Genomic DNA, 12,632 nt, shown 5'->3' on the forward strand with positions numbered 1-12,632 from the left:
AAGTACATACCTGGAATCAGTTTAACAGTAGAGTTTATGAAGACGGTAAATAGAAATCATGCGTTGTTGTTTTGGGGTGGGGTTTTTTGTGTGCCCATAAGCTTGTTGTATGCCTGGGACAAAACACACACTGCTGCATGGTAGCACAGAAAGCAGGGTTAGTTGAGTTATGTTTAAGCATGCTGAACAGGATGCCGTATGCACAGGGGGATCACAAAGGCGCTGGAAAACACTGGTATCTGATGTTCTCAGCTATTTTGTGTATGTGTTCAGAGCTGGGTGTAGCTTGTTACAAAGCACAAGATGATGGAACACTTCACAGAAATGGCCTCATAAAATATTCAGCTTCCTGTTTTTGCCTGGGGTACAATCTGCACGTTTTCCATACAATTGCAGCAAGAAAGAGAAGTGCTAGAGCCTATTTCTCATACACTGAAAGTGTTTACACTTCAAATTTGAAAGACTAAAAATGCAGAACTACTGACATAATTTCCCTGTTAGAAAGTACATTTACTCTGCCTGGGATTTTGCCCAGACTAAAACAAGAGACTTTTGAGACTAGAACAATAGAGGAATCCCCCCCAGGCAGACAATGAAACAGTGTAATAAATAACCTGAAGAAGGTTGTAATTGCAAATATTTTTTACATAATATATGCTAGGTATAGTTTTGCTTGGATGACACAGGCCCATACACCTCAAATATGAATTGATCTAGAAAAGAAGCGTGCATTCATGTAATTTTTTCCTTCAAACAATCCCAGAACCTAAGTTAATACTGCACAGGAGCACAGACACACACACTCGTGGGTGGGAACAGGTCTTTCAGCACAGCCTCACTCTTACCAGCCAATAGAGAATGCCAAAAAAATAATGCTGGATATGAGACTGTGGACGTAACAAGGCTGAACCCCTGAGGATATTTCTCCTGAGTCTCCCGGTGACTCACGCAAGAAGGACACGCTGCCTGTGCTGCTAATGTATTCTACTACATGCACACACGCAAACATTACAATGGTGTGAAACTGCACTGGTATTACCTTTTTCAGGATTCTACAGCTTAACAGAAATGCTGCTAGGCAATCAGCCTTGAAGTGGAGCAAGGATGGCACCCAGTGGCCAAACAGATTCATATCAGAAAAACATTTCTCATCTATTTCCCATTCTTCACTTTCAGGAGTTTTCATCATAAAAAGGTTCTAGCTCTAATATGAACTTGTTGGCAATATCAAAAGGCTTTAAAGGACACTGTCTTCTTCCTTTGGGGGACATTTATGTTTCCTTTTGTAAAATATTTTGAAAAAACCTGCCTATAGAAATATTGCCATTAATAATTTAAAATCAAGACCAGTAAACATTTATGACAAACGACTGTTTGCAGCCAGAACACTGTATAGAGGCAGAAATAAACAAAGAAAATTATTTTTTACCTTTTGTAGGCTATATACTAGGGAAAACAAAAGATTTTTTTCTCCCAGTTTTAAAATCAGTACAAGTACTAAGGAACTTGTTTAATTTTAAAATGAACATTGATAATATTAATACCAATTAAAAAATTTCTATCCAAATAAAGTTTGGTGAAAAGCAACTTGATTTTTTAAACAGAAAATTCCCAGTTATAACTGTCAGTCTGCTGGGGCTACAAAAGGAATCCAAGCACAGATTATTTAAAGAATAATTTAAAATGTGAAATATTATGCCATTTTTCTGGATTTCTTTGAAGAATTCTTTCTTCCATGGCTTAAAACAAACAGTACAATGGTCTTACTGGGCCAGTCTCGAATGCAGGTCTCAGAACAGTAAGCTGTCGCATACAGGACTAACCCCAGTGATGTCTATCAACTGCATGGGGAATAATTTGCTCCTTACTGGTGGCAAAAGAACCATGATAAACCCACAGTGAAGAACTCCTAAAGTACCATCATTCACTGAAGTATGCCAATTTTTTAAATTATTCTGGTCCAATTTAAGTGCACAAGTCTTTGCTAGATAGATTCTTCTTCCTGTTTGGAAACCTTTCCAAATATAAATTCCCAAGTCTGTCACTGACTGAAGCATACTACTTTATCATTTGACAAGTGTTGATTTTTTTTTTTTTTTTAAATCATTCATCAGATATTCCTCAGGCTTGCATGACATTTTAAATGTATTCTATGCCCTTTTTGCATGGTCATTGGCTAAATGGTGTAGCCATATTGAACTGTGTTTATTCCTCGATGCTTTCCAGCTGACAAGAGATTCTTGTGGAGTATGATGACTGATCAGATTGAAGGACAGACAACAGGTCTGTTGGACACTAAATCATTTCACCTTCACTTGTGAGCAATACTACGTCCCCAACAACTGCTATTTCTAATTTGTTTTTTCTAAGCATTCTCAAGTCCTGGACCAATTGTGGTTTTGGATATGAAAACAGATGCAAGAAATACAAAAATTCCCATGTAAATAAGAAAATGCAGTATTTGAGAGCAGCAACGTAGCAGCACACTTTTTTTAGTATGGGTAAATTAATAACCATGTTTTATTACTCCTCTGCTGAAAATTTCTGTTGTTGAAGTACCACTGTATTAGTGTGCATAATTACTAAGAAACTGAAAACCAGCCACTATTAAAGGCAATAAGTCAGTAATATATTTAATGACTTAGAATAATATTCTTTTACAGTACTAAAAAAACAGAGTATAGCAGAAATTCTTAGAATTATTATCTAAATCAATTGAAATCTATTACAGCTTTACAGAAGAAGTTTTTTTTTAAAAAGAAGTACAAAGACCGTTTTTGACCATGCACATAATTTTAATTTTCTGTTATTTTCAGTGATTTAAGTTTATTACTTGTTAAGGTATTTAACAAGGAGATTTAAGCTCTGGTCTAGCTATGAAGTAGCTGATCTTAGAAGTAGTCATTTATTATTTAATATTTCTAGTTACTGGGTGTCTTTACTCTGCAGTCAGAATATCAACATTGATTTTTCACTTTTTTTTAATCCTAACACTTAGGCTCCCTTCTTTTTAGCCTACAGTGTAAATATATTCAGAGCTTATTCTGTAGAGCATAAACACGTAAGAATAAGTGTATTTTGCCTTTGCATATTCAAAAATTCCACAGGAAGTTCCTTATTGACAACTGCATTATGCCTTTGCCCTGACATAATCCACAGACCAGAACCTATTCCTTGCTGAAAGAAGCCTATCCCCTTTTAAAAATTCATTTAATGACCTATGCTAATCTCATAAATGAACAGAAAAAATTGTCTGGGTATAGATATATGATTAAATTGTAGGCTTTATCTAGCTTCCAGGCCCCAGGTTTGATTCTTTTGCCTTAACTCTCTCAAATCATATACAGCTTTTACTCAAGAGAAAGATTTTTTTCTTTATAAACAGGATTTACTTATCTCCTACCACTACAAAATAAACTGGGTTTATGCAGGCTTATCATACAAACAGAACACCGTTGCATCATACAAATCTTTTGCAGTCAGAAAGCAGAAATGTTGAAATCTTTCACAGAGATGTTTTAATATTTCTGTCCCCTCTTTGTAGATGGGAAACCAAAACATGAAGAAGTACCCTGCCCTGCTCAGATGATATGACAACACAAGGATAAGGAACCTGCCCAGTTAGTCTACAAATATTCAGAGGTGGGCATACCCGGTGGAGGTACTCCTCATGACCGCTATAACCTCCCTTTACCCCTCTGTAGCCAACAAAGAGGGCTGGCCCCTTCAGAGAGCAGCTCAGGGCCAGAGCCTCACCAGGTTCAATTATTCTTTGTAAACCCTCCCTCCACAACATCCTGGAAAATTCATATCTCGTCTGCCCTGGAGAGAAGGGAAGGCTTTACTCTGGGAGCTCCATGTTTTCACCTGGAAATAATAAATGTGGTCATTTCAGAAATACAAGAGGAATCCTTTCAGTGACCTTTTGCAACAATTTAATCTCATCTTGATCAACTACAAAGCCAGTAAATTCAAATGCTGAAAGATCAATAAAACTGATTGTTCAAATTTTTGAAAGCAAATTCAGAATTCCCATTAGTTTTTTCTATAAACGATCCCTAGAATTAGGGTAGACACTGTAGTATGACACTAGTCTAGCAGGACAGCTCCAAAAGTAATTCATAAGCAGATGCCTCTGACACACTGAAGTCATCCCACTTTGTTTCTGATAAAATGCCTCATGGAAGAAATTAAAGCAAAAAAGCTCATTTTTTTTCCCACAAACTGTCATATTGCTCTTTTATATGCCTTATTCTCAATAAAACCTATCACACTGGAACAGGTTTCATGATGGTAACAATATCTATATGAGAAGGGCTGTTATATGAGAAGTGCACCCGAGAATCACAGGTCCCGGCACTGAGACAAGGAGCTGAAGAACAGCTTAGCAGGACAATCCAGAAATGCTTCCAGGGGCAGGTGGTTGAGAAAGGAAAAGAAACAGCTTGTACTAAAACAAACAAATTGGCAAACTTGGGAGTTTTCATCAAACCCTTGTATCTGCAATTTCTGAGATTTATGACAGTAACGATCAAGTCAAAGCACATTTCTCTTCATTTTAAACACAGAAGACATGGTCTCTTTTCTGGGTGATAAAAAGTGATGCAAAGAATGTAGTTTCCTATTTTTTTTTCCAAGCAGTGCTGTTGGAAGGCACTGATTAATATCATAAGAATAGTTGTATTGTGTCAGACCAAAGTTTCTTCTAAGCCCTGTACCTTAGCTTTGAGAGTGTCTGAGAGCAGGGAAGACTATTTGAAATGAGAAAACATATTTGCTTGGTGCACTTCTCTCAGCTTCGCTGAGATGCACTTTGATTTCCTGAGCCAGAGGTGACTGTCTTCTTACAACAGTCCCCATTTGCCTTTTCCTTGTGTTAATTCATCATTTTTAACTCATTAATATCTATGGTGATAGGTCATATAGTTTAACTACATGTTTGCTGAAGAGAGATCTTTAGTCAGATTAAAATCCATACCCTGATAATTTCATTTGATGTCCCTAAACCTAAACATTGTATGAGAAAAGACCATGAACAATCTTTCCCTACTCCTCTTCTCCATGCCATTCCCTCTCTTCACTGAAATTTAAAAAATTTTTTAGTTTTATATATTTTTGAACTACAGAGCACTAGGCTGATGTCAACAGATGAGAGCCTCACATTTCAGAAACTAGTGTAAAACCCCAGTATTTTATTTTGAATCATTATTATTTTTAATAATTTTCAGCATATGCAACGTGTTCCTGACTTCTTGTTTCCATGACAACTGAAGACATAGGCACATGTAAAAGTATGAAATAATGTAGTACAATAAAGACCTCCATTTCATGAATTATGAAACTCTCAACGCTGTGCTTTAGGTCTTATGTGGGCAGTGCATGTGGAAAAGCAGAGAAAATAAAGTGTTTTACATCTTGTGTAAATGCGCGTTTCTCAACAGGGAAAAAGGGAACACAGCTCAATATTAACACTTAAACCCTGTTTACCCTGAAGGTTTCTCCTTATTTTTTTTCCCCATTGTTGCTACTCTCAGTGGAACTTGAGCAGCTGGAATAACATTGGGGAGAAGCTCAGTGCCAGCACAGACCCTCCTATCACAGCCAAAGACGAGTCCAAGAGTCTGTGTGACTAGTCTTAGGGAACAGTCTGAAAAATACTGAAGCATGTGAATAACTTCATGCACTTACATAGAATTGTAGGTCTCTAAAGAACTGTATGTGTTTCACCACATGCATGGATGGGACCATGGCTTGCCATACTGACTTTGCAGTGTGACTACATGCCTTCAGTCCTTGATACACCCATGTTACAAACAGATTGAAACAGCAGTATCATCAATGCATAAAAACCTCGTCTTCTAGCTATGCGTATTTAAATGGCAATATTTCGTAAGTGGTCCAAAACATAAAGGCCAGCTTGCCTTTCTGAAATTTAATTACTGAGGAAGACTATAATATAGTTATTATAAACCACTACACATGATTTAATTACTGGAACATAAAAGTAACTAAATTAGTTCTAAATTGAAAGATAGCATCACAGTAGAGAATAACATAGCCTAGGAATGCTTTCCCAATCCTTACAGAGATTGGAGATAAAATTAATATATAAAATTCAATTTTTCATTGTGCTGCCCACTGTTATGCATTTAAGGGTGGGTATAAAATTGTAACAGCATAAGACATTAATAACAAATTCATTTTATATCATACATGTAACGCACTCCAAGTATCAAATTCACTTAAATCCATAATCTTTCATGGATTCAGCTGTTTACCATTGTCATATACAGTAGCAGTCTTAAAAGTTGTTTCCTTTTTTGGTTCCACTCTTCCCATCATTATTTAGTTAAATGTCTGTGTTTTTAATAAAGAGACACACAAAAGCCTCCCTATGTGGAGGTAGGTCTTAACGAGCTATACCTCAGGCTATGGAATCGAGAAATACAGGAATTGTTATTCACGCTACATTTTGAATCGAAGATTCTGTAAAGCAGGTGATACATTACTTTCCATTGTGTAGCTCTCCTGTGTGCTGTTTGACCTAAAAAAGGGAATCTCTCACAGGGCTATAAATTATGCATCATAGTCATTAAATATTGATCTGGCTTATACCATTCACAGCTGCACAATTAGGTTAGCTTTTTAAAAATAGCGTCTTGTATATTACCCATAATAGGACAGTGTTTACATATTCTCTTTGGAAACTATATTTATCTAAATTTACAGGTGATGTGTGTTTGTGGGACTGCTTGCTAAGTCACAGGACTTGTTCATTACTGTCTCAGAAGTCAGTAACTCTTGCTATAAATTGTCGTGGACACAATTCTGTATTCTTTACTCATGTTCTGGGCTTTCTATATTTGTCTAAAAGACAACTATTTTTAGGCTTAGAGAGCCTGCATTTCAATAAGAAGAAACCTGGCACTACAGGACAATGCTATAGGATAGCATCAATCTTAGATTAATCAGACTTCACTAGTCTTACATTTTTCTATTCCAATAATACAAATGGCTCATAGCTAAACACTAGTGCTAGTACATAATGGAAATAATGGAATTGTCTTTTGAGTGTAAAATACAGGAGAGAACTGAGTTGCCACCGTTTTTAAAATCATACCTATTTCTAACTTCTTTAAAAAGTAAAATTAAAATTGATATGGGTATGATTCATTGGTGCATAAGCACTTTAGCTTATTCTGCCAAAACTGAGTTTGAATTTAGTGAGGAGAAGCACTGTGAAAAGTCAGGCTCAAGACTTCAGACACACATTCTCAGATATGCAAGAAGTGTTTGCACTCAAGGTGGATTTTTTTTTTGTTTGTTTTACTTGCAAATGCCCATGAAAAGTAAAGTTCAATTTTTCTCCCTATATCTGGAGCAATGGTATCGGAAATCTACCTATCACAATAATGCAGCACATATCAGAAAATCTAAAAAATACTATGCTGTTTACATGAACTTAGCAGTATATTGGATTTAAAATTTTTTTTTTTTGGAAGCCATCATAATTTACATCTAAAAAAATATCAAGGTTGAAAAATATTGAGTAGCAAATAAATCTAAAATAATCTGGCAACAGAGGGTCTATGTACAATACTTACTATAAAAATTGTATGGTTTTGTTGCTTGTTTTAATCCTATAAATCATTCACAAAAACTACATCCTCTTTCTTAGAACCTGGAAGTACAGCACATATCCCAAATACAGGAATAATGGTAGATAACCCACAATTAATTCTGATTAATTCTGATTCAATTGCTGTTATTGAAACTCTATCAATTAAGCTTCCATGTGTTTTTCCCCATTTTAAAAACCTACCCATTTTCAGGAAAAAGGACACATTTTACGCTGCACGCCAACTCAAGTTTTCACTTAAACATTTTAAACTGGCATAAAAAGAAGACTGGCTCTTAAATGTTAACTTTTTTCAGAGATCTTGTTCTATCAGAAAACGCAATACAAAAGACTGACTGCTGTGAATAAATAGATGGAAGATGACAGAGGGAACATTACTGTGCAATTTTACAAATGCCAAACAAAGCTGAAGACAGCAACATCCTGCTGAAATCAATGGCAAACCTCCTATTACCTTCCCCAGGGCCAGATTATCACCTACAGAGACTAACAGATTTGCTCAGGCTCTGAGTCCAGATCTGTGCAGTTCCACTTGCGTCTACCTGGAGGGCTAAGCCCCCTCTCTTATCGCTAAAACAAGCTCACAGGGTTAAGGGCGTGAATTTTCCATTCCCACTTCCCCTGGGCGTGGGCAGCAGACTGAGCGGGTGGCTCCATCCAGGTCAGCGGAGATGCACGTGCCTACACTGCATCTGAGCCTCATGCTGGTCCTGCTTGCACCGACCTCCTGAGAAATGTGTGCCTGCTAGCGTAACTGCTAATTAATCCCAAAAGCTTTAATGCAAATAATGAAAAGGACCAGTGACATGACTTTTTACAGTACTGATTCACGTAATTGGATTCTCTTCTGAGAAGAAAAACTTCCATTCATTAATAGAACAATTTCTAATCGTATAAGCATTTTTAAACTTGGCTTTCAGATTTTTATTAGTGAAAGCTATGTTCTAGCAACACCAGAAGTGGAATCCCTTCAAAAACATGCAAAAACATGTTCAATGTGAATCTATGTTGCTGCTTTTATTTTTTTTTTAGACAATTGTAGAAAACAGCTATGGAATAGGCCAAATGCATGACATGAGCCATTATCATACACTCATGTTTCTTTGTTCCATACCGTGATCTTCGCTCTGTATTTTCCAGCTTCACAACCAATGGTGCTCTGCACTCTTTCCTATCCTAGCATCTACAGAAAGGTATTTTAATTTCTTAAGGGTTTCTTATTAAGATGGGTTTTTTTGTTGTTTCATTAATTCTTAGACAGGATTAGTAGCAACAGAAATAAATGTTATTTATTTTACGGAACCTGCTCACAGTGATTACATTTAATTATTAAAAAGGTATATTTGTGAATTCATCCCATAACAGTAGGAAGTTATTGACAAAATTTCAAGTAAAAGAATCAACTTTAGTTAGTCTTGCTAGGCTTTCTGTAATGCAATAAAATTCACTGGTAAAAGCCAGAGGAAAAATAAACTTCAAGTACACTTGCAATTTTTCACTTTGTATCAGAATATTCTTGAGATCTTAGGCAAACAAAAATTAATGGAAAAGCATTTTATTAATATGATAAAGAAATGAGACGACAAAGATGGAAATAAACAACTTGAACTAGGAGGAAGAATACGTAATTATTTCCAAGCTGCTGGGGTCCAAGTTACAGTATGTTTGGGGTAATATGTTGAAAAGTTGTCAACTCAAATGTATTGTCACTCTAAAGTCATTAATTACCGTTAGGTCCTGTTTCAGTTAAGAGTCAGTAGTAAACTACTCTCATTTAGATGTTTCTATCATGTGTGTTTGTTCCTGTTCTGACTGAACCAGAACATCGGGTAAATCGTAACACACATTTCCTCTGACATCTGCCAATAAATCACCAAAGGGAGAGGGGACAGTTTTAGCCCCAAACACCCCCAGAGGGAGGAATTGTTTATTAGCCAGTCAAGTCTAGAAGATGACCCTAATATAACAAAGGGCTTATACAAAATATAACAATATAATGAACAGAGAAAAGAGCAGTGATTTCAGGGTATGATGCCCCAGGAGACCTCAGCAGAGGGACCGGCTGCCAGAGCTCTGCAAGGGGGGAGATGGGAGCAATTTCATCCCACGGATGGATGGCCCTCTCTGGGGATAAGCGCTCTGTCGAAGGCCCACAAGACATGCTGGTCCTCTCTAGGTTTTTGTTGTTTTGTTTACAACCAGTGGTGTAAAGCATTAACAAAGACTACCTGGCACTCATTTTGTGAGGAACTGAAAGCAAGATGACTGGATATAGGACAGGGAAAATTTTTCTGAAAAAGTATCTCAGATTAGTTTAAGCATAGCTTGATTATATTCCTCATTTTCTCATCTATGTTCTTTATAAAAATGTATGTATTCGGGTTATTAATGAATAAATGCTTTTCATTTCCCTTTACCTTATCGTTAACCATTAAATGGACAGTTATATGCCTTCAAGGTAAATGGATAATGGCAAGACATTCCTTACTGGGAGACTGTCAAATATATTAATGAAGACTCCTGGAAAAACAAGTAGAATAGCTCCTCATCACACTAGTATCTAAGTCCAAAGGGTAACATGGCAGGCTTTTATTTCAACTACACAGACCATGATGGAGAATTGTCTTTCAATGGCTGACAGCAACAAAGTAGTATAGCCCTCTGGTACGTAGAAAGATATTGGTTGAATCCTGACAGTCACAGAAGCTATATTACAGGTGCTTATTCTAAGGTAAACTACAAAAAAAAAAAAAAAAGGGAAAATAAATGGTCCTTTACCCCTTTCTTTTCCGTCTCTCTCACAGTGTTCACTGTTCTTTTTGCCAAACATAAGATACAACTTACTAAGCACATAGAAGTATTTTCTGCTGGTTGCAGTGTTAGAATGATCTCCAGGCATGTTTGATTCCAGCAATAATTCAGTAATCTAATCTTCATCTTACAAAAGAGTAAGTAACTGCACCAATAACTATGATAGAGGGAGAATACTACACCCCTATCATCAGGTATTGATACAGAGTTCTGAGGCACAGCCATTATTTGGGCAGTAATCTACAAACTAATTAACTGACTAGCAATAGCTGCCCTTCCTCAACCCAGGTAACTCATCAGTATCAGCTGTGCTAAGTTACCCACGGCTTCCCCCTTCCACCACAACCATCCCCATGGTGCAGAGATCAGGATCCAGCCAGCCAAGTGTCAGAACAACCATCAAACAGCTATTTTTCAGCCAGACAGGTGCCAGGGAGGCACAGCAGGGAATGCCAGCAGTGCGGGGTCACAACAGTCCAGATCTCCTGCCCAGACCTTGCCACAGCCTCTGATGCAGTTTGCATACAGGAGACCAACACTGATACCCACCACGAGAGCCTCCCAAGCAGCTTTGAGGAGCCCTCCACAACACTGACTCCTCATAGCCAAGGGAAGTGCCACCAAGTTTCCCCAAGCAGAAAAGGACAAACACAGCCTATCACAAAAGCAGCTCAGGAGTGCTGGCAGTGATGAAAGAGCAAGGACACTGTTCCGCCTACTCTCTACCCCTTGGCAAGGCAGGGTTCAGTGAGAACACATAATTATTGACCCCTAGCAATACTACATTCAGCACACATCGTTTCACAGTTCCGCCCAGGGCACTTACAGAAGTTAGAAGAGGATTTCTTACCTTCATGTCCATCCTTCTGAGCCTATGCACAATCTTGATAGTGAATACTCTGCTTTTTTAGTAAACACAGGACAGCTGCCACACTATAAGCATGTAAAGTCTCAAGTTCCCCTCATTTTCTCTAGTCTCTTCCTCACCGTCCACTGTGGTATGACTTCCCTATGGTGGATCTTGCTGAGGACGCCACCAAACCCACGCTGGCATGCAGTTCCAACAGCTGGTGCTGGAACAATGGTATTTTGCCACTGCGCACCCATCACTGCAGCTCTTTATTATTTGAAAGATTTTTTTTTCCACCTTCCCTGCCTAACAGCCTAACATGTAATACATCCTTTGTAAATCATTGATAATTATGATTTTTCTGCTTTTGATGATCTCAGATAATCTACATCCATTTTAATTTACTGTTATACTTTCAGAAATAACTAAAAACTTAAATCCTTACCTTAAATTTATCAACTTCTGCCTTTGAACATGTTGCATGATAAGATAACACCTGCCCCAGAACAAAAGATAAAAAAACCATTTTTTTAGACTTGACAAGTAGAAATAATAGGGCTCTGTACTGCAGTCTAATCAATGATGTTTAAAACAAATTTAATTAATATTTATGCATGGTAATTCAGTTCTGAATGTCAGCATATAATAACTAATTGCATGTTATCAGGTATACACTTGGCATTTATGTTGCAGGGAATTTTATAGGGAATCATGAACAGTAAGTAACTTAATATTATAAGCATTCCTACATTGTTCTCCTGGAGTTCTACAATTAAACAAGAAAGAATTTAACGTAAAAATAACAGCAGATTTATAGACTTTAAATAATGCCTTTTGCTATACTGTAAAGCTTTAATGACTTTGCTAGTGGCACATCACCGCATGCAAATTCGCAGCTCTATGCTATGCCTGACATTCTCTTCAAATACCATTCTGAGATGAAAGCATCAAATATAATGCACCAAGTACTGCACACCTCCCTCTTACTACCTGTTAAGCATGCATACATTTACATGGAATACATTATATCCTTATGCGACGATACTAACATTGAATATGCACTCCAGAAGGTGCAAGAGCCATCCTGTGTACTGGACCCACCAAGATCTGACTGTGCATGGGACGAGGCACTGGTCCATGAAGGAGCTCACAGAGCCAGAGCAGTCCTAGCAAGGACAGATTCTCCTCACCACACAGCAACACCCAATCTGCTTTTGTGCTAAAGCTTTGATATGTATTTCTCATTTTGAAATTGTTTTCACCTTTGAACATCTCTGTTACTCACACGAATACCTGAACTCCAACTCAAATGCCCTTGGCTTGCAATACCTT

At 37.4% G+C, this 12,632-nt stretch overlaps 1 protein-coding gene across 2 annotated transcripts in view; it reads right to left on the bottom strand.

The window, feature by feature from the left end:
- Positions 1 to 12,632, bottom strand: part of PDE11A (phosphodiesterase 11A) — a 138,612-nt gene that overhangs the window by 47,563 nt on the left and 78,417 nt on the right. For both annotated transcript variants that reach the window (XM_059820441.1, XM_059820442.1), the window contains one exon: positions 11,746 to 11,796. In XM_059820441.1, coding sequence (XP_059676424.1) covers positions 11,746 to 11,796 — 51 coding nt within the window. The remainder of the gene's footprint in view (positions 1 to 11,745; positions 11,797 to 12,632) is intronic.

Source organism: Gavia stellata, chromosome 8 (assembly GCF_030936135.1).
Source record: "Gavia stellata isolate bGavSte3 chromosome 8, bGavSte3.hap2, whole genome shotgun sequence".
In the NCBI taxonomy this organism is placed as follows: Eukaryota; Metazoa; Chordata; class Aves; order Gaviiformes; family Gaviidae; genus Gavia; species Gavia stellata.